At 42.2% G+C, this 27,865-nt stretch overlaps 3 protein-coding genes across 3 annotated transcripts; 1 reads left to right on the top strand and 2 right to left on the bottom strand.

Moving 5' to 3' along the window:
• Positions 1-7,501: 7,501 nt before the first annotated feature.
• On the bottom strand, positions 7,502-10,035 carry LOC146363951 (chymotrypsin-like elastase family member 2A). The gene is made up of 8 exons (XM_084917904.1): positions 9,928-10,035; positions 9,718-9,806; positions 9,219-9,316; positions 8,929-9,051; positions 8,665-8,801; positions 8,148-8,293; positions 7,884-8,036; positions 7,502-7,615 (listed from the first exon to the last, which is right to left on the bottom strand). Exons 1-8 carry the CDS (start codon positions 9,959-9,961, stop codon positions 7,598-7,600), a joined length of 798 nt encoding a protein of 265 aa, XP_084774030.1. The 5' UTR covers positions 9,962-10,035; the 3' UTR covers positions 7,502-7,597.
• A 1,317-nt stretch (positions 10,036-11,352) lies between these two features.
• LOC146363950 (chymotrypsin-like elastase family member 2A) lies at positions 11,353-14,377 on the top strand. The gene is made up of 8 exons (XM_084917945.1): positions 11,353-11,408; positions 11,545-11,633; positions 12,026-12,123; positions 12,230-12,352; positions 12,486-12,622; positions 13,275-13,420; positions 14,031-14,183; positions 14,275-14,377. Exons 1-8 carry the CDS (start codon positions 11,372-11,374, stop codon positions 14,290-14,292), a joined length of 801 nt encoding a protein of 266 aa, XP_084774071.1. The 5' UTR covers positions 11,353-11,371; the 3' UTR covers positions 14,293-14,377.
• A 4,160-nt stretch (positions 14,378-18,537) lies between these two features.
• On the bottom strand, positions 18,538-25,140 carry tmem51a (transmembrane protein 51a). Its single transcript, XM_084918181.1, has 3 exons — positions 24,941-25,140; positions 22,132-22,591; positions 18,538-21,654 (listed from the first exon to the last, which is right to left on the bottom strand). Exons 2-3 carry the CDS (start codon positions 22,539-22,541, stop codon positions 21,246-21,248), a joined length of 819 nt encoding a protein of 272 aa, XP_084774307.1. The 5' UTR covers positions 22,542-22,591; positions 24,941-25,140; the 3' UTR covers positions 18,538-21,245.
• Positions 25,141-27,865: the final 2,725 nt, after the last annotated feature.

The raw sequence follows: 27,865 nt of genomic DNA, 5'->3' as shown, positions 1-27,865 counted from the left end.
AAAAGTTATAACCTGTTACTGTACTGCACATAACAAATTCATAATTAAAAATGTGATTTTGAATCCACATATGCCATTCCTTATATGCCTGCATGTTGTCAGCAAGAAACACAGTTTTAAATAACTCTATATATCATTATTATCACTTTGGTCTTCACATTAATCTATTGACTTTAAAGAAGAGATTAATAATAAACAATATACACCTAATGTGTAAGAACCATAGCTTCTGAGTTATAAGGCTTTTTGTCCATTTTCAGTTGACTTTCACATAATGGATTGTTAGCATGAACTCGTGCAACACCACTACAAAGTTTTATCAGAATTGAAAACTTGTCAAGCTATTACATTTGAAGACAGAATGGCACCACACATAAAAACTACAATACCATAACCTCATTGGCAGGAGTAATAAAAAGGCAAAGTAAGTTCATTATAATTATCTTTTAAATCTGAATATAATTTCACAAAATATCACTGTCATACTGAGATCAGAAGTTACAAAATGTAAGCAACCACTCCAATAACAGACTTATGGGGGGGGGGGAACTCAAGACTCCACTATTTTCTTCTTTTCTAAAACCTCGCCACATCCTTTAAAGCAGGGGTCCCCAATCCCAGTCCACAAGGGCCGGTGTCCCTGCAGGTTTTAGATCTCACCCTGGGTCAACACACCTGAATCACATGATTAGTTCATTACCAGGCCTCTGGAGAACTTCAGGACATGTTGAGGAGGTCATTTATCCATTTAAATCAGCTGTGATAGATCAAGAAGACATCTAAAACCTGCAGGGACACCGGCCCTCGTGGACTGAGATTGGGGACCCCTGCTTTAAAGCAATGAGCTCCTGTACTGCACAAAGTAAAATCAGTACAAAATGCTAAGATTACTGCCTTCAGTCATACGTTAAAGTTATTAGACTGTGTAGGAGGAAGGTTATAAAGATGCCCAGACACACAGATCTGAAATGATTCACACTCTCTACTGCCACAAATCCTCAGATACAAAATGCGACCCTTCATTAACTTTGTCATTTATTGCTGTGGTATCATAACGCTTAAAGGTTCTGTCAGTATATTGGCAGTAACTACTCCTAATCACACAGAATACAGAACTTTCAGGATTCAAAATTCTAATGTTTGACTGTATATGTAAAAGAAGTTGTTTATAGCAAGATTATTAACTATTATGTAACTACTGATGGACAGTGACGTTATTATTAATACCATGTGTTTTTCACGTAGCTTGTACAATAGCATACTGGGTACTTTTATCTAATGTAATGTGTTCACTTATTTGTCCTCTAGATGGCATTATTACAGCACAAATGGCAACATGTTGACCTCTGGCATTTTAGTGCAGTCAAGAGGTATTTATATGATTTAACACACACACTTCTGTCTTTAATGCGCGAAAATGATTATGACAAAGTTTGCCTGATCAATATATATTTTTATACATTTAAGACTGCATGAAAACACAAATACATATTAGCTTAACCAGAGCATTTAGCAGCACCACTGATTACAGCTTTATTTCACAACCTTTTTGTTGTTTGTTTATTTCAAATAAAAAAAGACAAGCCCACAACCCAACTCCCTCTATTGCACACAGAAAATTAGTGTTTGTTTGGTAAGTTTTCTGTTTTACTTTTCTTGTTGGTCTCTTTAACAACTGTGTTTACGCATGAGGGATTATGTGTGATTATATTTACACGTATATACGAATTCATGTGATTTTTTCTCACCTTTGTGTCAGTGAGCGCATAAAATACAAACTTTTGCTTAATGTGCATTTTAAGAATAGCTAATCGCTTAGCTTAACATTAAGATAAGCTAATTTTCATTTAACAACCCAAGCTTGCTCACACATGCACATCCTTACCAAATAATAGAAATTATTTACTCCATGTCGCCATAATAAGTGATTAATCTGCTCTGCTCTGTTCTAGATATCTCCAGTCCGGTTAAAAAAATAAAAAATAAATAAGAAGGCCATTAACAATAACTTTCATACCTCTGACCAGGAATGGGATGCCAGGTGAGACGCTAGTCAGCCTAAATCCTGGAAGACAACAGTCCTGGGCCAGTCTTGGTAGCTGGGAGTCGGTCCGCCAGGACCTCCGCTCCTGGCCGCCGCCCGACTCACATTGCACACGACCCCTACAGTGCCTCCTGCAGGTGGTGGGCCTGCAGGAAGATGGGCCCATGTCCCTTTTTCGGGCTGTGCCCGGCCGGGCCCCGTGGACTAAGGCCCGGCCACCAGACGCTCGCCCTCGGGCACCCTCCCCGGGCCTGGCTCCAGGGCAGGGCCCCGATAAACCCTATCCCAGGCAGTGTGAACTGTTCCCTCGATGGTCTTTTCATAGGGGTCTTCTGAATCGCTCTTTGTCTGGTCCCTCACCCAGGACCAATTTGCCATGGGAGACCCTACCAGGGGGCAAAAGCGCCCAGACAACATAGCCCCTGGGATCCCTGGGACACACAAACCCCTCCACCACAATAAGGTAGCGATTTTCCTCCACTCAGGGACGAGACCCTGCCCCAAGTGGAGGAGTTTAAGTATCTCGGGGTCTTGTTCACAAGTGATGGGAGAAGGGAGCGGGAGATCGACAGACGGATCAGTGCAGCGGCTGCAGTGATGCGGACGCTGTACCGGTCTGTTGTGGTGAAGAGAGAGCTAAGTGTAAAAGCAAAGTTCTCAATTTACCGGTTGATCTACGCCCCTACCCTCACCAATGGTCACGAGCTGTGGGGAGTGACTGAAAGAACGAGATCGCGAATACAAGCGGCGGAAATTGGCATCCTCCGAAGGGCTTCCTCCGAAGGGTGACTGGCCTCTCTCTTCAGGATAGGGTGAGAAGTTCGGCCATTCGGGAGGGGCTCAGAGTAGAGCTGCTGCTCCTCCACATCGAAAGGAGCCAGTTAAGGTGGTTCGTGCATCTGACAAGGATGCCTCCTGGGCGAGGTTTTCCAGGCATGTCCCACCGGGAGGAGACACGCTGGAGAGATTATATCTCTCGGTTGGCCTGGGAACGCCTTGGTGTTCCCCCGGATAAGCTGGAGGAGGTGGCTGGGGAGAGGGAGGTCTGGGCTTCTCTGCTTGGGCTGCTGCCCCCGCGAACCGGCCCCAGGTAAGCGGAAGAAAATGGATGGATGGATGGATGGACAACAGTCCTGGGATTGTGAGGTTCAGCGCTTAAGGACTGTTTATCAGCACTGGAAATTGCTGTAGGTCCTCTTTAGACATTTTCCAACTCAATACTGCTTCACTTTGTTTCACAGTGAATGAATATGAGCTCTTTTTTTAAGCTGCCAATGCTTGCTGATGTAATATGTAGTGAGTAATTTTGTATTACATTCCTTGTTTTCGGTACAGCATGCAACGAATCCATGTGGAAACCTGTTTATAGCAGACTGTTGGATGACAGTCCTGCGTTAAACGCAAGGAGAGGCTAGTGAGCTAGCTGCTAGATGACTGAGTGAAGCCACAGAGGTCATTGAGGTGGGACCAACTAAGTTACCTTAATACAGGGGTGTCAAACATAAGGTCCGGGGGCCAGAATTTGTCTGGGAAGACTTAAATCCGGACCACTGGATGTCTTTGCAAAATGTGAACTGTATTTTAAAAGTTACAACCGTTTTGGACTTTTAGAGCGTTTTCTACTGATAAAAACCCAAAAGATAAAATGCCCATAGAGTCATGTGACAGATTTCTTTCATTTAATAGGGCAACATTTCTTTATCATGTGGAAAAACAGAAATTGTGCTTCGTTTTCTAATATTAGGACATATCACTGATTAAATTTCTACTTAAATTTCTGTCCACTGGCAGAAGTTGGAGTTTTACTGGTCCAGTCCACATAATACCATGCTGGCTGTATGTCGTCCACAATGTAAAATGGGTTTGACATTCTTGCTTTAGTAAATGGCCTGGTAAATGGCCTGTATTTGTATACCTAAGGACCCCAAAGCGCTTTACACATCCAGTCATCCACACACACATTCACACACTGGTGATGGCAAGCTACATTGTAGCCACAGCCACAGCATTGTAGCCACGGATGATCTGATATCCTCGTGTTGGTGTTGTTCCCAGACCATCATGAAAATGTTGTTCCAGGTTCAACATCGCAAGTGACCAATCACATTGTTGTGACGTTATTCTTTTGCGCGCCAAGCCATTCGTGCATTTATGAAATTCCAATGTTGCAAGGACAATATCAATTCTGCTTACTGTTTATTAAAGGGTTACGGTTAGGGTTAGGGTCAGGGTCCGTTGATCGGTGGACAGAGGCGGTTTCTCGCAGCTTAAGTACAGTTTTTTGTTTTACGCCGGTTTTTCCCGAAGTCGCAAAAGTATGACGTCACAACATTCTGATTGGTCACTTGCAATGTTGATCCTGGAACAACATTTAGTATGATGATCTGGGAACAACACCAACACGAGGAAATCAGATCGTGCTTGTAGCCACTGTCACAACTGACAGAGGCGAGGCTGCCGGACACTGGCGCCACCGGGCCCTCTGACTACCACCAGTAGGCAACGGGTGAAGTGTCTTGCCCAAGGACTTAACGACCGAGACTGTCAGAGCCGGGGCTCGAACCGGCAACCTTCTGATTACAAGGCGAACTCCCAACTCTTGAGCCACGATCGCCCCACTAGTATAAACAAACCATTTTAATGACACTTTTTACTGAAGATCACAAATATGTTTTAAAATCTTTATATATGCAACCCTTTAAGTAAGTGTGTTATTATGGTTCAGTTTCAAAATGTGCATATCTAATCTAATCTTAGCACTGTGGCGGTAAACACGGACGACACGAGAGCTCTCGATTAACACTGCTCGTTTATTACTCATCATCACACAACTGAACACTTTTCCCTCCAAAACACAGCAACAACACTTCCTGAGAACTGGGTGTGAGTGGAGCCCTCCAGTGGTCCACCACACATGTCCCCCCCCCCGAACACCCAGTAGGGTTATCCCCTAGTCCAGAACCCTTGCTTTAATTAAACGTCCAGAACGGCTGAACCGGGGAGGTGGAGAGCTGGTGGAGAGGGGAAACGAGCCTGAGGGCCAGGCTGGCATGGGCGGTCAGGAAAAACTGAAGATAGCTCGGGCCCCGCCTGGTGGGGGGCGCTCCCAGAGGAAGAAGCAGGGTTGTCCAGTCCAGTGGAAGGCGGGTGGCCACGGCGGGGGGCCTGAGCCGGCACCACCTGGTCATCCAGAAGCACATGTGCTGGTTTAAGTCTGTCAATAGAAACAGCCTCCTGCCGACCCCCAAAATCCAAAAGGAAATGCTTCCGGCCCGGTTGAATAACCCTAAAGGGGCCGTCATACAGTGGACGCAGCGGAGGCCTATGAGCGTCATGCCTGACAAAAACAAACCGCGAAGAGTCCAACGACCTCGGAAACAAAGGTGCCGGGCACACAATGGTGCACTGGGCCAGGAAGAGAAAACGAGTCTCTTGGGGGACGGAGAGACAGCACAGAGGGAGCGAAGCACGGGGGTGGGCTCTCAGGCAAGAATTCCCCGGGGACCCGGAGGGGCTGACCGAGGACAAGTTCAGCCGGGGAAACCCCAAGGTCTTCTTTAACCGCGCAGCGCAACCCCAGTAAAACCCATGGAAGGCAGTCAACCCAGTTGCCATCTGTGAGAGAAGCACGGAACGCAGCCTTAAACGACCGGTGGAAACATTCGCACATCCCTTTGGCCTGCGGGTGGTACGCAGTGGTTCGGTGGACCTTGACCCCCAGGCCGTCAGCCATGGCAGACCAAAGCTCGGAAACGAACTGGGGGCCCCTGTTTGAGGTGATGTCGGCGGGGGGACCGAAACGCAAAACCCACGTTGACAAAAATGCCCTGGCCACTGCTGCTGTTGTAGTGGACGCCAGAGGCACTGCCTCAGGCCAGCGGGTAGCCAGGAGAATACGATCCGCGTCCTCAGCCAGGGAGCGATAATCCTTCGTGCCCAGAAGCGGAGAGTTGGCGAGGCCGGCTCTCATGGCCGCCGGCAGCTGTCGGAGGAAGATGTGGGCGAAGAGGAATCCCCCGTCGTCTGGTCCGAGAAAGGATAGCATGTGCTCCATCAGTTTGAGAGCCGTACCGCCACCCAGGCCTGAGAGGGAGAGGAGCTTCTCGGCTTGCTCTGCGTCGGAGAGGGCATAGCGCCGAAGAAGCAGCTCCTTAAGGGCGGCGTACTTCCCTCGGGTGGGTGGGTCCCGGAGGAGAGTCAACGCACGACGGGTGGCTAGCTGGTTGAGAGAAGCCACCACATGGTGATATTTCGTGTCGTCAGCCGAGATGCCACGAAGGGCGAACTGAGCCTCCACGTGCACGAACCACGATGGGGGATCGTGAAGCCAAAAGTCCGGCAGCTCGAGCGCCACAGCAAACGTAGCTGCAGCCGGAGGCAGAGGGCTGGCATCTGCTGATGCATCCAGAGCGGAGTTGGTGCCACCATCGGACTGCAGCATGTTCGAGTCAGGGGTCACCAATGTGGCGGTAAACACGGACGACACGAGAGCTCTCGATTAACACTGCTCGTTTATTACTCATCACCACACAACTGAACACTTTTCCCTCCAAAACACAGCAACAACACTTCCTGAGAACTGGGTGTGAGTGGAACCCTCCAGTGGTCCACCACAGCACCCTCTATAGGGATAAGCAGAAACCAGGCTGGCATCCAAACAAGTTTCTGTGTGTAAACTACTGTTTACATCAGGCGTCAAACTCAATCGCACAGGGGGCCAAAACTAAAGGCACACTTTAGGTCGCGGGCCAAACAAGATAAACATTTTATTGAACACACTTAAACAATGTTTTTTAAACATAAATATGAATAAAACCCGACAGGAATATTATTCCAGATTAAATAAAGTGGCGGAAAGCGGAAATTCTGGGAAGTTTTGCTGTCACAGTTCCACCTGAAACCATTCGGATAACTTCTATGGAAATTATGTATTCTATTCGTGTTTATGTCGATGTGGCTTCTGGTTTCAGAGTAAGGAAAATTATGGTTTGTTTTGTCTTCAGGGGTGTTTCAGATGACTGCAAAATGGTGTCACGAAAACAGATGGATGCTCTCATCCTGCAGCACAAGCAGCTATTTAATAAAAATGAAGCCTGGAGGAAAAGACTGTTCCCAAGAATGGCTGGCCTGTTTTCCCAGCCTGCAGCTTGTGTGCATTTCCCTTTGGCATGTAAAGAATTTTGCCTTTCTTGCTCTCCATAATGTATTTTGCTTTGTGGTTATTTTTCCACACCCTGCTCATAACAGTTCTGTTTTTTGCACATTTTCCACTACAGGATGGAGATTCAATTATTGATGTTTGTGGTGATTATGTTCCGTTCTTTAGCATGTGGTTATTAATTGGCAGGACTATCCATGACTAAATGTGAAAATTGTCTTGCTTGAACAAAATGACATAGGAAGTTGTGTTCACATGCTTAATAAATGTTTAGTTTAAGCTGTTTCCTCATTGCATGACCAAGAAACCACACAGGACTCTGGATTATCCACTGTATGTTTTTTTTATTTGATCACTTATCTACCTGCTAAGTTTGACAAAAGCCCGTCCATAGCTTAGTGTGAGGTCATCACCTGGACAAAAAAAAGGAAAAGAAAAGAAAAAGCGTTAAAGAGGATGTTTAAAATTGCTCCTGAAAAAGGCATGGATCAGTTTCCATGTTCCTAGCTACTGCGCAGTTGAAGGTCAAATTAGAATTAAGATTGGAGTATGGAGCATTTTATAATTTGAGTAATAATTGGCACAAACAAGTGACAGATCATCTTTCTGTTGTAGTTTTGTCTTTTAAAAAAGTATCTTGTGTACTGTGAGATATTTTGAACAAAAGTTTTTTATACTTACATTGTTGATCCAGGATGTGTAGGCGCTGACCTTGGTGAAGACAGAGGGCTTCTTGTAGTAGTTACAGCTTGCACTTGAGCCAAAGCTCACAATTCCATGGACATCCCAGGAGCCATCAGGATTCTGGCAGTTCAGGGGACCGCCAGAGTCTCCCTAAAAGGCAAATGTGGTCATAGAAAGATGCTCTTGAGGCTAGGACATATTTTCTGATTTAAACAGCAACAAATACTTCAAAGTTGGTGAAATAAACAAAATTTGACTCACGTTGCAGCTAGACACAACACCATCTCCACCAGCACAGATCATGTTTGTGGTGACCAGATTGCCCCACCAGTCAGACCTGGAACAGGTGCTGTAATCAACAACAGGAAGAAGAGCCTGCTGCATGATGTCAGCAATAGGGCCTCCAGCTTTAGAGGAGAAAGACAACGCATTCAGATTCAGGGCTAGAGTCAAGATCGCGAGATTCATGGCCAGCACAGTTTGAGAACTACGTTGACAAGACACAGTTTTGATTTAGCTGCAGATTTAAAAACTGCATAAAAAATCCAAATTATTTTGATTTATATGATGCGAGAGGTCTTTTGTGATACTTTAAAATGTGTATTTTGGGGAATTTTTGTCACTGTAAGCCAGTGACAAGAAGCAACTCACAAGAGAAAATTATCCACAGGAAAACATATTAAAACTTATAAAACACTGAAGACAGGGCTTTGGAGCTTTAAGTGAGCAGCCTTTATAGTTAGTTGAACTTTCATATAGTTACTATAATAGAACTTACTCCACAGATGTCCCCAGCCAGTGACATAGCAGGGAGCACCATTAGGCAGGGTCTCACCAGAGGTAGGAAGACAGGCAGGCGAGATGGCGTTAGTGTTTTGAACAGGTGATGACAGTTTGATCAGGGCAATGTCATTGCTGGGGTGTGGATAGAAATGTCATACTTAGAGAGTGCTAACAAGCAGCGATAGCATGAATTAAGTATTTGAAACATAATAACATAGTTTCCAGCCCACAACAGTGTACTGTGGGCTAAATGGCCCACCGAATGTTGTAAGAGTCCCAGTTAGGATGGACAACAATAACAGAAGGGCTGATGGCGATGGAGCCAGACTCATTGGCGGTGTTCAGACTGTGTTTTCCCAGGTAAACTCTGTAGGTGTAACTGCTGCTTGGCCAAACACAAAAACGAAAAGAAAAGTTGTGCATTTTTGATATATAAGTTATATATGGCAATATATAACACCTTACGATCTCTACAGTATGCCTGGTTCTGTGCCATATGTGTACACTCCATTTTAGACGTCTTCCTTTTTTCTTTTGTTTTTGCCATACCCAATGCAGTGAGCAGCAGTGAGGACCCACTCGTTGGAGATCAGAGTACCACCACAGGTGTGATAGAAGTTGTTGCCACTCTTGTACTGCAGAGAGATCTGAGGACAACAAATAACAGCACAATGAGTCACAATGTGGGGAAAACAGAAAATCTTTAAGAAGAGTTTTAAAGGTAAATGGCCTGTATTTGTATTGCGCTTTTCTAGTCCCTAAGGACCCCAAAGCGCTTTACACAACCTGTCATCCACCCATCCACACACACTGGTGATGGCAAGCTACATTGTAGCCACAGCCACCCTGGGGCATACTGACAGAGGTGAGGCTGCTGGACACTGGCGCCACCGGGCCCTCTGACCACCACCAGTAGGCAACAGGTGAAGTGTCTTGCCCAAGGACACAACAACCGAGACTGTCCAAGCCGGGGCTCGAACCGGCAACCTTCCGATTACAAGACGAACTCCCAACTCTTGAGCCACGATCGCCCCGGGTGTATGTATACCTGCCAGGGCCAGCTGTGTGGACGGACATCTTCTCCACCAACCACTCTGGTGAGAATGGGGGGATAGGTGGGGGTGCCACACCCATAGGCTAAGAGGAAACAGTAGAAAGTAGGATGATTTCTGATGCTCCACGAGAATCAGAAGTATTACAGCATGTTCACATTTATTTGCCAACACATAACATAATCGTCAAAGATGTATTTGCTTACCGCCGACGACAAACAAAGCCAAGAAAATGAACATCACTGTGACTCTCTTCAGTAGAAGTTTAGAGGCACCTGCTATCCCTTATATAGTGAGTCAGCAGGCAGAAATCGCACGTTGCAACATTTCCCTCAGCAAAGCAAGTGAAATTTTGGTAGGAAAAACAAATCAACCTTGGAGATAAGTAACCACAGATATCCCCAAATAAACCTTATCTCCCCGTCTTTACCTCTGTGTGAACCATGCAGATGCCTGCTGAATTGGTCACGTCTTTTAAATTTCATACAAGAGAGTCTGAAGCTTGGGTATTAAACAAGTCAGTCCCGTATTTTAACATCAAAGAAAAAATTTATTTTCCATTTTCACACTTAGGTCCATAAATTCTGCCCATAACTACTGGAATAGCACTAACTCCACATCTAAACCATGCCAAATGGGACCAAATACAATAATATAAACTGTGCAAGGAATTTCCTAGTTGAAACTCTTGCTTAAATATCTATAATATTATATAATGCTTGACAAGTCAAGGGTTTTACAAAAATATTGTAGACATTTTTATACATGGTGCCCCATTCACAGCAGGTCAAAAGTAATTGGATAATTCACTGATAAGCAGTTTCGTGGTGAAACTAGGCTTTTTTTGCCCTCACTATTTTTTGGCAAATTCACCAGATAAAAGTTCTGGAGTACACTTTAATTATTCAACCTGCATTATGGTTGCGATTTACTATAACCTTCAATATGTTGTCCAGAGAGATATAAGTGTAAGTAAAGGAGCTCGGAATTAGGCTGAAAAGCCAAAATAAGCCCATCAGAAGGACAGCAAAAACTTTAGAAGTGACCAAATCAACAATCCAGTATATTCTTCAAAAGAACGAATGTCCTGGCCAGCTCAGCAACATCAAAAGCCCTGAAAAACCACAGAATTCACAGTTGTACAAGGTTATACTCTCTGCTCAGTTTCAGCCAAATATTCCAATACCGATCAGAGGCACAAGTGCAAATTCTGTGTCACTGTCCAAAAACTAACTGAACATTTACAAGGGAAGTAGTATGTCAGTGCTACACTAATAATAATGTATTAGTTCATTAGACAGCTGTGTCATTCTGTGTTTTGTTTTTCTTCCTCCACCTACATGAGAGTGCAGCATTTGAAAGGAAATCAGAATAGGGGGCGCTGCAGTAAATATGCAGTCAGGTTCTTTGTGTCTTTGTGTGAACTGCAGCATGTGGTGATAAAGTTAAAAACCCTCAATTCCACTGATACGTTTAAAAAGAAAAAACATAAAAAATACTGAACTCCAAAATACTTTGTCCCATTCACTTAGCTCCACCCAAGCATCAAGGCTTGTCAGAGGCTCAGTTTCCAAGGATTTCTGTTGCGTAACAGTGTGAAAGGTATAAAAATGTCACAGGTTGAATGGAATCTGTGGAGATACAGCCACGATGAAGTTTCTGGTGCTTGCTCTGTTTGTCGCAGGAGGTAAGGAGCTTTTCAAACACTGCACACAAAAATCTGTTTTTATCCAGCTGTCTCTTCAGTGGGTATTTTCTACAAAATTTCATGCAGGTAAACAATGTGCATTTTTTTAAAATCTTTGTCTCATATATCCCCTCAGCCTACGGGTGTGGGCTGCCTACCGTCCCCCCTGTGGTGTCTCGGGTGGTTGGAGGACATGATGTCAGGCCTCACAGCTGGCCCTGGCAGGTAAACACTCAAAACTTTATTCAGAAAAATCTGAATATCATCAACATAAAATGTATTCTGTTAAAGATAGGCAGACTTTATTTACTGCTAGACAATTTTAAGCATTATTGGAGGATCTTTAAAAAAAAAGTTTACAGTGGTTACAGTACAGTAAATTAAAAGACATAGGAGGATATGGTTTTTAAAAAACTGAAATGCTGCTACAGTTTGGGTTTTTAGATTACAGATTTTAGATTATCCAGAGAAATGACCAAGTAACAACAAACACTTTGCAAACTCCCACAAGGGCGAACAGACTGCAACCAGCGTAACAAGCAGCACTCTCATAAAGCACAAAATCAAGCTCAAACATAGCAAAGAGGTAATTCACTGTACTCTTATGTATGTTTTAGGTTTCCCTGCAGTACAACAGAACGGGTGAGTGGAGGCACACCTGTGGAGGCACTCTGATCTCTGACCAGTGGGTCCTCACTGCTGCACACTGTATCAGGTATAAGAACCAAGGGTTTTAATCATGCATGGAATTACTAACGATCACAGAAACAAATTTTTTGCTTACACATATCAGCATTATAATCTGCTCTGTCACCTTGCAGCTCCAGCAGGGAGTACAGAGTGGCACTGGGAAAGCACAACCTGTTAGAGACAGAGAATGGCTCTGTGTTCGTCGGCACCTCTAACATCATTGTGCATGAGGACTGGAACTCCTTTTTTATTCGGTAACATTTTACCGCTACTACTAAGAATTTACCTGTGAGACTTGAATATCAAAAAGATCATGTGCGTTATGTGCATTTATAATTGTGGGCTGAGTATTTGGTTAAATACAATGTTTAATCATTTCTTGCCCAGTAATGACATCGCCCTGATCAAGCTCAAGTCCTCCGTTAACTTCTCTGATACCGTCATGGCTTCTTGTCTTCCCGAGGCCGAATTTGTGCTCCCCAATAATGAATCCTGCTACATCACTGGGTGGGGTCGCCTGTTCAGTGAGTGCCCTTTTTTTTAAGAGAAGCTTTCTTTAATTCTATCCATCCCTTCAAAGCTTCTCAAATAATCATTACGTGACACAACTTGTTATGTAAACTGTCTCTTTCTCTTTTTTTCCCCCTTGAAGGGAAGACTATATGGATGTTTTTGATAAGTTGATTTTTCTTAGTCAGTTCCTAGTATACAGTATCATCTTAGCATGTTTTTACTTTTTAAATTAAATCTATACACACATACTTTTACTAACTAACATGATGCATTTTTGGTTGTTTAGTGCTTTGTTTTTCTGGAATAAAGAATCATATTTCTGTTATTAATTTGGATAGCACAGTGGGGAATGTAAGTAAGGGCATACTTGGTGTCTTAACCACTAGGTCACCAGGGAACCCAGTCAAAGAAGAGTCAAAAATCCTTTCAGGATCATTCTGCAGACTAATCCATTATAACTATTTTACAATTAAACAGGGATGAGTAATTAATTTTTTACAAGGGGCCACATGAAAAACTGGAACTGTTGTGGAGGGCCCCGACAATGAGCTTATAAAGAAATAAAAAACAGTATTAAATAGAACTGAGTTCCGCCCTTTGACCCTGAATTCTTTTGTTTGAGATTTTTGTCTGAGATTAACTACGTCTTTGTTGTCCACACAGCTGGTGGTCCCATTGCTGACATCCTGCAGCAGGCTCTCCTGCCAGTGGTGGACTACCCAACCTGCAGTATGCCTGACTGGTGGGGTTCTCAGGTGAAGGAAACCATGGTCTGTGCGGGTGGAGACGGAGTTGTGGCTGGCTGCAATGTGAGTCTAAAATAATGATTTTCTAATCGCATAAAGTAACACTGTAAGAGTCACACTTTCACACATCAGCTAACTTCAGTTAAACTCAACTTTCCTAAAAGTTCAGAGTGTGCCACACAGACTGTGGAATTAACTCAGTCACACGTTTCCACATGCTGTGAATGAAGGGACACTTGGCACAACATTTAGCCACAAATAAAAGCTAGTGACTAGCAAGTGCAACTCTCATTCATTTTTAAGCAAAGCTATCATGTTTACCAGTCAAAGATTCTCAAATATGAATACTGGCCATTTTGCCTTTGCATTAAAATGAATTAACTGTGGGTTCTGCAAAAGCCAGCGACACAAAACAAGGTGTTATTATAAAGTTATTACTTTTTTATTAATTTTAAGGAAAAGAAAATTAGATTAATGTTCAAAAATTGTATTATATTATTCCCAATGATGTCACAACCATCTCTACTAAGCTGCATTTTTGTGAGCGATATAAAATGTAAAAGAATCTCTGTAATGTGTGATAAGCAATCAGAAAATTGTGGGCACGTCTAAGAAATAACTGCTGAATGTGGAATTCGCACACTGATCACTTTGATTCTCCCACCTGACTCAGGGAGACTCTGGCGGTCCTCTGAACTGTATGAACGCTGCTGGAGTCTGGGAGGTTCACGGTATTGTCAGCTTTGGCTCTGGGCTCAGCTGCAACTACGCCAAGAAGCCCACTGTCTTTACCCGAGTCAGCTCTTACATCGCCTGGATCAGCTCTGTAAGTGTCCATACGTTTGTGCATAATTTCAATGCTGCTAATACCATTATTTTACTTTAAGTCTAACATTTCTCTATTATCTCTTTTACAGAAAATGGTGACCTATTGAGAGAACAGCTTTGTGGGATGAAAAACACTTTGTGCAAATTCTGAAATAAAGAATATATACCCACAATTTTGTTTTGAAAAGTTGCATAATTTTTTGTTCTACCATCTCTGCTTTACCGTAATTTTAGCAGTTTTCTAAAAATAGAAATAGCAGTAAAGTATAACAGAACCTTGCTGAAGGAGTCTGCATATTCATATTTGTTTTATTCTGAAAAATACTTCAGCTATTATGTTTGATCAGTGATTCTTGGGTAGTAAAATAGTTTCCACTTTTCAGTGCCCTAGAACACTGATGGGAACTTCTTATCAACAACCACTTGTCCTGTACTCAAGTTTCCAGTATTTGTTTGACTTTCTGCTTTGCTGACCCAGTTTCCTAGGAAACAAGAGGGAAGTTGCATGCATACAGTCTGAGTGCAAGACCGTTTTAAGCACAAGACAAAGTATACACAACAGTTGATTCTGTTCATCTGGATGTAGTGTTTTCAGTGGGAGAAACGTTTCGTCACTCATCCAAATGACTTCTTCAGTCTCAGCTGATTGCAGGTTTTGATATTAATGATCAAGGAACTGACCTCCCAGCCCAGTTCCTTCAGTGCTTCTAGTTTCTGTCATTATGCAAATATGCTGTTTATAAGATTGGATAAACCTACGGTCAGCTGAGACTGAAGAAGTTTCGTCATCACTTGGATGGACCCTACAGATCTCTGTAACGTGAAGCAGGCAGCTAATTATTAATCTCCCGGGTCATTCATGATCACACATAAACGGAATAAACATTGTTTCATGGCACAGGCTGGACTGAGATGTTTAATAATTAATCAAGACCCAGAACTACAAAAAGTCAGAACATGAGTCATGTCTTAAACTGCCCTCATATTCAAACACCCTTTCTATGAGTGTGTTTACTGAAAATAATCAGACAGTACCAGGAAACACAGCTAACCCTATCGCTAACCCTGTCTCAGTCGAGGGCTGTGGTTTCCGACCTCTGCTTGAGGTGGTTGGTGGCAGAGAGGTAAAAATATGTTCACCCTCACAGCCTCACAGAGAACAGCATGACTTATACATGTTATTCATTTATTACTACAGGTATAAAATATGATGCCTTACCTAAGCTCTCACTCCAGCCAGACAGTAGTGGACACTTTAGCCAAATCCATGGAGGGGACTCTCATGTCCCCTCTCTTGTTCCTTTGGACAGCACACTGCGAGTTCAAATCAAAATCAGATGAACGCTGGCTGTGTAACTAAAACTACAATAAAACACATTTTTTTTAAAAGCTCTCAAGCATAAAGTGGAAAATGTGGGTGTATTTATTATGGAAAATATGTATATTAGGTGTTTCAATACACAAATCGTTAAATTATCTATCTGTGGCAGCTTTAACTGTTCAGCATGGGCTTTTAGCACTGATTTATGAGCCAAATTAAAGTACTGTGCCGGTGCCAGTACTCCACCATGAACAAAATATGACAAGTTTAGATTTTTCTGTTAGTTGTCAGGGCTGCTGAGCACAGTAACAGGATAGCTTCTCTAGCATCAGCAAGGATATCTGTCACCAGCAGCATGTAGTAAAGTCTGAACTTCACAAAAAAAGAGAATATGCAGTCAGAAAATAGCTTACTAAAAGGACGAGCTCTCAAAGATATAAGCTTGAGAGCCAATTAAAATTGTTTAGCCACCCAAACAACCATGCATTAACCCCACGCAAGTGCAGTCACCATCAGTTTAATTGCAGTTTTCTCTTTTCTTAAAAACATATTAACCCCCAAATATTTCACACTCAATTAAAACTATCAGCACAAAGGCAAAGGAAGAAGTGCAGTGACTTATGTCCCCATATGTCTATGTGCTGTGCTAAAAAGATATGAAGTTAGAAGGCTGAGCAGTTCAGCCTTGTGCCACAAGGTGGGGTAGCAAGCCAGTGTGGCAAGCAGCCTGCCCTGAGTCCAAACTGGAAGACATGCCAGTGCATCTGGAAAGCAGCCATCATCACCACCAACACAAACCCCCAGAAAGAAACTGCACTCTGCTGTAAAGAAAAGAAACGATAAGACAGAAGTAAAACAGCAGCAAACACAGCCTAATTGTCTAATTGTTGATTCAATGACTCTAGGACTATCCACTTGCCACGAAGCTCATTATGTGGCACAGCTACAATTGATTTAGAAGTACCATTTAACCTAACAAAAGAAACAAGCTCCAGCCGAAAAAGAAAATTTGAACCCAGGACCATTTTGCACTAAAGTGATAATGCTAGCAATTTCAACAACCTGGATCTCAGCTCAAATAAAGCATTTTCATGTTTTTTTACAACTAGACTGCACATCCAGAATAATAAGAATAATAAAAATATTAATAATAATACACTAAAATGTTCTGGTTAATCACTGCCACCTGATAGTGAACATTTTAGTTACATTTTGCAAAGTGCGATCACAAAAAGCACCTTTAAAAGAAGACTATTTATGACTTAGAAATCCAGCACGTGCTTTGTGGGGTGTTGTTCATGAAAGACGGGCATGCTTGATTTGTTTTAAGTAAAAGTTTTTGTATATCATTGTGATTGTACCTACTCTTGCTCAGTTTGATGCCTCTAGCACAAATTGTGATATCTGAATGAAAGGGTTGCTTGCATTGTTCTTATCAGTCAAAAACATAGAAGCCCCCTCAGACAAAGCCTTGATTCTTGATTCTTGAGTTAACCTTGTTCTCCCTGCAGCTGCAGGCTCTCCATGCTGTGGTGAACTTTGGCTCTGGCGAGGGCTACAGTGTCTTTTAGAAGCCAGCTCCCTTTAGCCAAGTGAGCTCCAACCATACGACAACTACATCAACAACATGATGAACAGCTTCCTATTGTGATTACTTTACACACATTAACAATGCAACACTGAGCTGACAAAAGCACTGCCTCACAAATCCAGGAAGGGTGTTTCATTCTAAACTAAACTCACGAGTACTCTTGATTAGGTTTGTCAGTATTAAACCATTGTGTGTCAGAATAAATGTCAAATATATAATTGTGTCCTTGAAATTTGGCAACATAATTACACCTTGCTAGTGCCAGTTTGGACCTCCTTTCGCCTTCAGAACTTCCATTATTCTTCATGGCATAGATTCAACAAGGTGCTGGAAACATTCCTCAGAGACTTTGGTTCATATTTAGCATGATAGTGTCACAGTGCTGCAGATTTGTTGGCTGCACATCCATGAGATTAATCTGTCATTCCACCGCATGTCAAAGGTACTTTATCTGGTGTCTGTGGAGGCTATATGAGTACAATGAATTCATGTCATGTTGGAGAAACCAGTTTGAGATGATCTGAGCTTCGTGACATGTGTTATCATCCAGTAAGCACCCATCAGAAGATGGATACACTGTGTTCATAAAGGGATGGACGTGGTCAGGTAATCTTTGGCATTTAATGATGCTTAGTTGGTACTAAGAGCGTCACAGTTTGCCAACATAATATCCGCCACACCATTACACCACCAGCAACCTGAACCTATATATGAAACACAATCGATCCTTGATTTCATTTTGTGCACAGCAGATTCTGACACCATCATCTAAATGTCAGATCAAACATCGTCTTCCAATCTTCTATTCTCCAATTTTGGTGAATCTTTGCAATTTGTAGCCTCAGATTCCTGTTCTTAGCTGGTAGGAGTGTCTCTCTGTGTGGTCCTATGTTCTTTAAGGTTCAATGTGCAGAGATGCTCTCTGAATACTCTGTTCCCTTTCTATAAGCTTGAAGCAGTCTGGCCATTCTCCTCTGACCTCAATGCCGCTCACTGGATATTTTCTCTCTTTCAGACAATTCTCGGTAAACCTCAGAGATGACTCTGTGGGAAAATTCCAGTAGATCAGCAGTTTCTGAAATACTCGGACCAGCCCATCTGGCACCAGCAGCCATGCCACGTTCAAGTCACTTAAATCAAGTTTCTTTCCCATTCTGATGTTCAGTGTGAACTCCAGCAGGTTGTCTTGACTATGTCTACATATCAAATGCACAACTGCTACTATGCCATTGGCTGATTAAATATATGTATGAACAAGCAACTGATGTGTATGCAGTGTCGTGAGTGTATAAGTTAAGTATAAAGGAGAAAATAGGAATTTTATGTATTCAACAGATTATGTCGGTCAGCATAAATGCACAAAGGCATAGTTACAGAACACCAATTAACAAACAATTATTTTATTTTTTTATAAAATATTAATGTGATAAATTTGTTCAGTCTTCAGAAAAAACTCATTATCAAAAAAAACTAAAGCAAAAAAAAAAAAATATATACAAATTATCATAGAAATGCATGTTTTCACAGTGTATCTACAATAAAAAAAAGAAAAAAAGAAAAAAAGAAAAAACTGCAATAAATGAAACTGACAACATTTCTTTCCAGGAACTCATCTATACACAAGTATAAAAATCAGTTATGTAGTTAATTGGTCATTAGCAAATGAGGTACAGTGTTCATGTCTGCAGCACAGAACGTGGTTTAAAAAAAAAAAAACAAACAAAACAAAAAAACCCCCACTGTAGATGAATTGCAATAACTGATCTCTAGTGACATGATAACTGTGCTGTGCAGTATACTGTATAGTCAGTTGGTATCCTTATGCATTTATCAGAAACAATATAAAATTGGATAATGAAGAGTCTAATTGAAAATGTCACTTTCCTTAAAAAAAAAAAAAAAAAAAAAAAAAAAAAAAAAAGTGAGCTGTGCAACTTCACAATATTAGTAACACTTAATGCAATTAATAAGTCATACAATTAAGCTTCAGCTGTCTGTCACGAAGAAGAAATCAAAGTGTTTATACAGCTGCTGACCAAACTGATCCAACTCAAACCATTCCCAACGCATCGGCGTGTCTTCTATTTCGGCACCTTTGCTGCACACTTTTAAGCGAAGGCAAGTATACGAGTCGAGCTGCGATCAGCAAACAAGTGAGAATAGCTGGTGTTATGTTGGCACAGCTGCACACAGTCACAGAGTCTTTCTGTTTCCGTGTAGAACGCGAACAAAAACAAGCCCAGAGAAGCAGACTACACAGCTGCCTTCACAACTCGCCGTTCACCATGGCTACAGGCAAAAGCAACTATTCACATGTTCCATCAGTTTGCCTCAAACACTCCCTACTGTGTTTGCTGTTAGAGCATTGGAACGCTACGTTAAAAGAGCAACACTAGAGCTGAATCGAGTTCAACCAATGTGAATGAGATGTTTTAGGAAGTGCTGTTCTGAGTAGAAAGGTGTTTAAACTGCACTTTACCGCATACAGCTGAAGGGCAAACTTGCAATTAGCGGCCACTGCCAAAAGACTCCATAAAACGAGAGACTTCGAGTTTCCCGGAAAATTTCTTCTTCCTAGAAAGTCTCTTCTCTTGAACCATCATGACTTTAATGCCGGCAAATCCTGCTGCTTTAGTGTAAACATGAGTTTTAATGATTACGACCTCCCAAGGGTTAAATTGGACCAGGGCCTTATGCTCTTCCCCGTCACCAGACATCCTCCCATCCTCATCCTCTTCCTAAAACACATTTGGCCAGTTTACGCCTGAAACACCCATGGCTGTACCTTAGCAAACAGTTTAGTCCAACCTGTATGCCAGCTGCACTGTACACGACTGGTAACGTTTGAGAAGTTGTTAGACAAGTACTTTTTTTGTTTGTTTTTAAATGGTTCCTCTTCTCATCAAAATTCTTATTAATACACTTCAATAACTCAGTAAATGATACTAAAATCCAGCAATGCACTGATTTTGGACCATTTCACAGTTGGTAAAAGAAAAAGCAAAGAACAAACAACCTGGACAACTTAAAAAGTCAAACAGTATCCTTCAGCAAGCCTGTTTCACCTGCCTTGGGTGGAGCAAACCTGCAGAGAGTTTCTTTCAAAGGAGCCTTTCAAAAGAGAAAACTAGGATTTCTATTTTGTGAGAAATAAACATACTACCGTGGAACCATAACCAAAGATTCAACAAGGGATGCTTGAAATGCAGCAGACAGACGCTAATAAAGCTTTGTTTCATGTTGGTTCAGTAGCAAAGCTTCCGAATGAGTATCGTTGAGTAGATGCCTCACTTTAAAATGTGTAAAGAAACCCCCAGTACCAGGTTTCAGCTTTTTGAGGCAGAGACATAAAAGAAACCCCCCAAATCAAAGTCCAGTAAAACAGAAGCCATCATTACAAATGTAGAGAGACTGGATCGACAAAGCTCTGCAGACCCTCACACACGCCAATTAAGACGCATCGAAATTCATTTGATCCTAACCTCGAGAGGGCCGGGGGTGAGAGCAATAGTATTGATAATGAGGGAGAGTTTCTGTGCAGCCTGATTCAGGTAAAGCCACCAAAATGCATACAATACTCAGGCGCTGTGGAGCTTACAATTGGTAAACTACAGGCGGTGCTAATCCTAAGGATTCCAAGTCCTAAATGGTAGCTATATCTATTTAAATTCTCAAAACTTCACCCCACCCCCCTCTCAGGTGTGTCTTAGGCTCTCTTTCACCATCAACTCACCTATACAGTCAGTGTACAGTGGAGGCCAGTAACATAAAGGTAATTTATTAACAGAAACCTACAATAATATTAAAAACAAACAAACAAACAAACAAACAAACAAAAAAAACCTGCATGTGCAGTGTCCTCAATCCAATGTTCCACAGTCTGATAAAGATGTGACACAGTAAGCAAGGATGCAACAAGTATGTCCTTTACTGCCTGTATCCACTTCGGAGATCCAAAGTTTTCTTCCGTTCAGTGCTTTGGATTTCTTTGGCATGATGATTACTGTTGAACAGAGAATGTATTTTAATGCCACTGGCCGCATTCTTCAACAAGCCATATTCCAGGTCTTGGCTTGCAAAGACTGATCAAAATCCACAGAAGATGATCGAAATTCCACTGAATCGTTCCAAACATTATCAGCTCCATCTTAAAGCGGCAGCACTTTATCCTCATACTGCGGCGGGGGGGTGAGTGGTTCAATACTGAATCCAGCTGTGGGCTGAGAGTTATCAATGTTTTTCATGTGCAGCTTCTCCGATTTAATCCTGCGGATACTGATAGGGAGAAGCTTAAGGTTATTTTTCCCAGGTCTATGGTTTGATGCAGAAACAGCAGCAGCAGGAGGACCACTCGAACCCACGGCAGGCTGGGATCTGCTAACTGTGCCCTCTGACCCCTCGTTCTCATACTGCACACCATCCACTTGCACCAGGTCGTCATAGGAAGGCAGCTGGGAGACGCTCGGGCGAAGGCTGCTCTGAGTGACCGGGTACTGGCCACTGCATACCGCCTCCTCGTAGGTGGGCACCGCATAACGCTGGGCTTGCTGCTCAGCACTGTAAACATTTATGGAAATGCAAGTATAGAAATGGTACACTTTAATTACACATACTATTTAAATGCATACACATTATAATCACACAATGACCGGTCCTGCACTAGTGTTGACTCACATGAGTGAGAGATGATACAGCTTATATCAGGGTTGACAAAGTGATTGCCCTGATGTCTAACCCTGAGATTTACACTGCTGAAAAAGAATTTCAGCTACTGTGAGAATAAATTTTGCTGCCTTTAAAGAAATTCTTGAGCAGGCAATAAAAACCACAAGCAGATCTTTCTCACATGTTTTCAGGTTTTAAAAAAAAGAAAAAAAAAAAGAAAAAAACAACTCTCTGGGAGCATGCTGAATACAATTAACTGAATTTGAGATTCTCTTAATAGACACAAAAAAAATGAAGAAGTCATCTTGGAAAAAAAGCCCTAATTTTTAAAAGGAGTCAAAAAGTGATTTAGTCAGTCATGAAACTCACGTTTCCCTTTGCTCCTGGTCCCTTCGTGGTGCTCCGCTGTGGTTCTGGGCCTCCCGGAGTTGTTGCTCCCTCCGTTTGTTTCTCATTCCCAGACATAATGACAGCAGGAGCATAGCCACTCCGCAGCCCGTCAAGACGAAGGCCACAGAAGACGCCTTATTTTTCCTGCCTTCACCTTCCGGGTTGCCGCTGCTGCTGCTATTGCCAAGTGGTGTTGCAGGTACCACACTCCACACAATCATCACAATACCAAGGGCGATAAGCCCAACCCCCAAAGCACACAGGGCATACTGGGAACCGGAGTTTCCATTGATTTCGCCGCTGGTGTTGTTGTTGCTGTTGTTATTGTTACTGCTACGAGCCTGTTCGTGGCCAAGAGTGTCTGGTGGTCCACCCACAGTGGAACGCATCTTGGCAGTCCCTAGATTTCAGTCAGAGCAGCTGCAGACGAAGTCAGAAACTGTAGAGAGAAAGATACAAGGGGGTGGACACAGAATGAAAATCCTGAGAGACATAGAATATGTCAGAGAACAGAAGAGAAACAAAAACACATTTAAAGTTTCTAATGTGGAAATAGTTTCTTTAAAAAGTGGCTGTCTGTGAGGTTGTGTTTCAGTAACATCAGTAGATGAAGTCTCTAAAGGATATTGACTATGCTTTCCAAAAGTTAAAAGCCGAGTCTTGCAGAGGTAAAGTGTGAAGAAAAAAAACAAAAAAAAAAACAAAACCTGCACACACTTTTTGATCCGTCGTGCTGAAAAGGCAACTAATACAAACAGAATTTCTTTCCTAAAATTGCATCCAGACTGTAGTTGGACAACTTTTATACTTGCAGAGGTATAAAATGTGAGGCACGTCAGCATTCAGTGCGCTGCACATATTAGCTGCCTGACAGAGACACGCAAAGTTAGGCAGGGCTATTTGTCCTGATTGCTTTGGCCTTTGCACAGCTACTAAAAGGTCATTTTCCTAATCAATAGTGGCACACAGTATGGGGGGGGGGGGGGGGGGGGGGGGGGAGAACAGCATGGATTAAACCTGCCAGGGACAAAAGGCTTGCACTCCAGCTTTAACAACTGTTAGCCTCATTTAGGGAGATGGTCAAATTCAGATCAAAGTGTTGACCCACAAGTAAGTAATAAGGTTATAGATTGCACTCCTGAACCGAAGTTATTAATTATATATGACAATATATATATATATATGCATTTATAGTAAGGAGATCAGCATCATGAGGGTTTAATTCATAGCCTCACCTTACGCCAAAATAGTTGAATATAATGGAAATTTGGCAGTGACCTAAAAAAGAAAAATCTGACATGTAAAGGAGCTGATCATCATAATTTCTGGACATATTAAGTTCCTCACCAGCTCTGAACACGCTGTTAATGTGTTCCTGAGGATGAATTACGAGCCTCCAAAACTCCCCTAGTTGCAGTAGCAGGAAGCCTAACTCAACTCTCAATAGTTAGAGCTCTCCTTAATAAATAAGCGTAATTTCTCAAGGTATTACCGAACATGTTACTTCTGCCCAGAGATTTGTTCTTTATATGCATCCATTTTTCAAAGAAACCCAGAGAACATAAAATTCACTGAAGCAAGACTCCATCAAGGCCACTTCCAGTAGGTGTGCTGAATGGAAAAAAAAACATTTACAGCAGACTCACAAAGTCACTTATGTCACATCATAAGGAACTACACTCAGCACTTTAAAACGGGCAGATAAAGATTATTACAGCCCCTGTAAAAAATAAATAAAATAAATAAATAAATAAATCTGTACAACATTATCATCCCGTAATTTACATAGAAATATACAGGGTTTCTGTGTCAACCTACTTTTTTTAATAATCCAATTATAATAAATAAGCAGTTTTGTGTTCATATTTAAAACCATAACCAAACATTAAATCAAATACTGCCCTACAAATTAAAATAATTCTCTGAAGCGCAGTGAGCATGACCAATAAGCACACTTGCACATGTGCTGCATGATTTTATTTTGCATGCTTTAGAAAGTGCAGGACGACTACTAGGGACCGTAAATAAATTAGGACAAAAGCGCAAAAGAAATGACCTCGAACCACTCAGGAATGTCATCGCGAAATACCCATACTATGGATTCATCCATGGATACAATAATAACGGTCTGTCTGGTTGGTAAACGTGCCCAGACCTGCTGCACTCTAAAGTAGCCAATTAAGTGAGCCCCCCTCCTCCCCATTCCCGTTCTAAGGAATGCATGGCATGAGAGTGAATCCAGCTCATCATGACAGCTGCAAATGCAGATACCACGTCCTACTTTTCAAAAAGTTGTGCAGTTGAGACGTGCAAAGTGAGGTCACATATTATTGACTTGCTCAGGGGTAGTTACAGTCCAATCTAACAGGTTTATTTCACCAAACAACGCAGTAACACATTAACAGGCCTGCCCACTAGAAAAGCAATCCCTCCACAGGCCCGGGCACGATATATTTCTAGTGATGTTGTCGTCATTATCACCTAATCTAAAAAAAAAGTCAACTCGACTCTAAACTAAACCAACTCAAGCTACTAGTATAACTTTAGCACTCGGGTGAATTTTACTAAATATGACTCACAGCTGAAAAAAAATGCCCGCATTCGTGCCAACAATGGGACTCTTTCTTACTTTGAACCCGGGAGATAAGTAATGAGGAAAACTCAAACTCTCGGACAAACACCCTTTGAGAATAAATGATTAAATAATGAGTCGTCAGTGTAACTTTTAGTAACATTCAGCGATACATAGTAACACTTCAGCGAGCCACTTTAACGACGTTCCACTCACCTCTGCATCCTAAGTGACTCCTCTTCGTGTTCTGCCTGAACTTGGGAGCTGCGCTGTTTATTATCGCACACTGTTTACACTGGCACGACTTTATGAGGCATAATTTGGTGACAAATAACGGTTAACGACCAGGAAGTTTTCTCTGAGAAGGATGGGCCCGGTCACAGAGAAAGCCGGAAGGAGGGGGCTCCAGCCACTTAGACTTGCAGTTTCATTAACTCTTTCGCTCTCGGCGCGTTAATAGACGGAGTCAGGGTGGTTCTTCACTGTCACACACGCTGTCCCCTTCCCTTATCTGCTGTACAAAAAGCCGTGAAATACACTTTGACAGTTAATGATCTATTATTGCTTGCGACATAAAGCCGATGGGAAACATTTGTTTGCAAATGCACAAAAATATAAACCGGAAACATCTGGCCTTCGCACAAGTCCTTAATGACTTAAAAGACAAAAGACCTATTTAATACTGAAGTCAATTTGATTTCAGTTTAGATAGTTACAGTTACAGATAGGCGTTTAGCCAACAACAACAGACCACCTTGTTGTAATTTACTAACACACAATCAGAGCTAAATGGATAAAAACATACGTACATAAGGTAGAAAACTAAGCTTTCAACCCAGCCCAGAGTAATAAAATTAATGGGTAATAAAATTAATGACGACATTTACAGTTTCAGGGTCCAGTACAAGGTTTAGGTTGATTTTTTTCTTAACAGACTTGCCCAGTTAGACATGGCAGTGTGATAATAAGCGTTCATGCGCATAATGTCCCTGGAGTTGAAGCATTTAAATGAAATTGCATTTTGCAGTTTCAGTAGGTAGGTAGGTAGGTAGATAGATAGATAGATAGATAGATAGATAGATAGATAGATAGATAGATAGATAGATAGATAGATAGATAGATAGATAGATAGATGATAGATCTAGCCATCAATATCAGTCATTAGATCATTTATCTCCTCCTGTGGCCAGCTGGGATAAAAACCTGCCCACAGGAGGAGATAGATGTCACTAATGTCAAGACACTAAACCTTCTCACAATGCACAGAGTGCTCCACCCTAATTCTAATGCCCTGAGGTTATATGAGCAATGGAAAGAGAGAGGGCGTGGATTAGTGAGTGTGAGCCATAATCCCAGATGAAGCACGGAGAATTCACAAATACATCAGGAATATTTCCCCCTGAGATGAGCTGTTCCAGGAATGCTTCGGGCAGCTGAAGACAGATGGTGATTAGGAACAGGAAGGGGAACTATAACAGAGGACCTGAATGGGATGTACCATCAACAGACAGAGGAAATGGCTGATATAAAAAATGGCTGGAAAAGGACAGCTTAAAGGACAACACAGAAGTCTGATCATGTCAGAACAAGAACAGGCCCCGTGCCCCAGATCCATACACACAGAAGCCAACGGGACCCAATTTGCAGACTGTGCAAAGGTGCCCCAGAACCACACACACTGATAGGCACAGCCAAGTAGCTGGGATAGTGTACAGGAACATCTGTGCTGTATATGGACTAGAGGTCCCCAATTTCCAATATGAAACACCATTAAAGATGGTAGAGAACAACAGGGTTAAGGTCCTGTGGACAGACAACAACTCCTAGCCAGCAACCAGACATAGTGGTGGTTGACAAGGAGCAAAACACAACAGTTGTGATAGGGCCTGCAATCCCAAGGGACAGCAACATCAAGAACAGGGGGCACGAGAAAACAGAGAAGTATCAGGGGCTGAAGGAACGAGTGGAGCAGACGTGGAAGGTTAAGTCCAAAGTGGTCCCAGTGTCACAGTGTAAGAGCTGTAACCCCCAAATCAGAAGAGTGGCTTCAGCAGATTTCAGGATCTCGGTCTGGAGTCTCAAACTACCAGCATGTGTATGTGTGTGTGTACTATTAATAATAATCAAAGCTCAAAGTCATTTTCAAAGACAAGGCCTACCTGTGTAACTCAAGGAAGTGGCAGGAGGAATTTCTCTCTTTGCCCTTTTTTTTATCTTCAGCATACACAGTAGTTTGTATGAGTCATTCCAATCTCAAACAGATTAAAAATTATCTATAAAAATGCAAATGATTTGTTGTTTTACAACCAGTGAGATTATTAAACATCAGAGACACAGCCCTGTTTCAAGTCCTGATAATCAATGACTTTTACTTCTTTGTAAATTTACCACCTACTGGCAGTCACACCTTTTTAGCCCTTTGGACTGGGAAATGCAACCCTGAAGATTTATCCTGCCCACACTGGTGACGTAGATGGTCTTTGACTATTTATTTAGTCATTCGTCTGTATAACTGTGTATGTGCAATATGTCACTGATATGTTCAAAGATAAAAGATGAAAAAAACAAAGGGTTTCACGTTGCTCTGCTTCATTGTTTCAGTGGTCCCCCTGTCTCAGCTTACTAGAATGAGGACTGAAGCATTTGTGACCTTGGTCAGTCACTGCATTGTTCCTTTGTCATTCTGGGCTCCTGGGAAACGTTCTTCCTCCTAAGCTTTTGTCTGGTTCCTCTGCTTCATCAAATACACACTCACACAATGCAAGGACGGAAATATATGTGAACAAATTGGGACTTAACCTGGTCTGAATTAATCCCTTATCACTGCCAGTGTGTAATCAGATATGATGGCAGACAAATATCACTGTAAACTGTACTAATTTATATGGCCACGTAGGCTTGAGTGTAGCAAATGAACCACACTGGCTGTAAATTAGGCATAGCTCTAGTATAAATACCAGTATTGTAATTTTCCCCATCAAGTAAAACCATCCAAATCTACTGGCATGTAACTGTTGATCTTAGTTTAATGGTCCTTGTCCACTAAATATTTCAAAGCAGGTAACTGAGTTCCCTCATCATTATCTTTTAATGTCTCACATTACAAAATGGCTTTACCCAACCAACCCTTGGTGGATTACA

This window comes from Perissodus microlepis, chromosome 20 (genome assembly GCF_051167445.1).
Source record: "Perissodus microlepis isolate ML-2025 ecotype Zambia chromosome 20, ASM5116744v1, whole genome shotgun sequence".
NCBI lineage: Eukaryota > Metazoa > Chordata > Actinopteri > Cichliformes > Cichlidae > Perissodus > Perissodus microlepis.
Note: the sequence above shows the minus strand (reverse complement) of the source record. Positions and strands in the feature narration are given on the sequence as shown.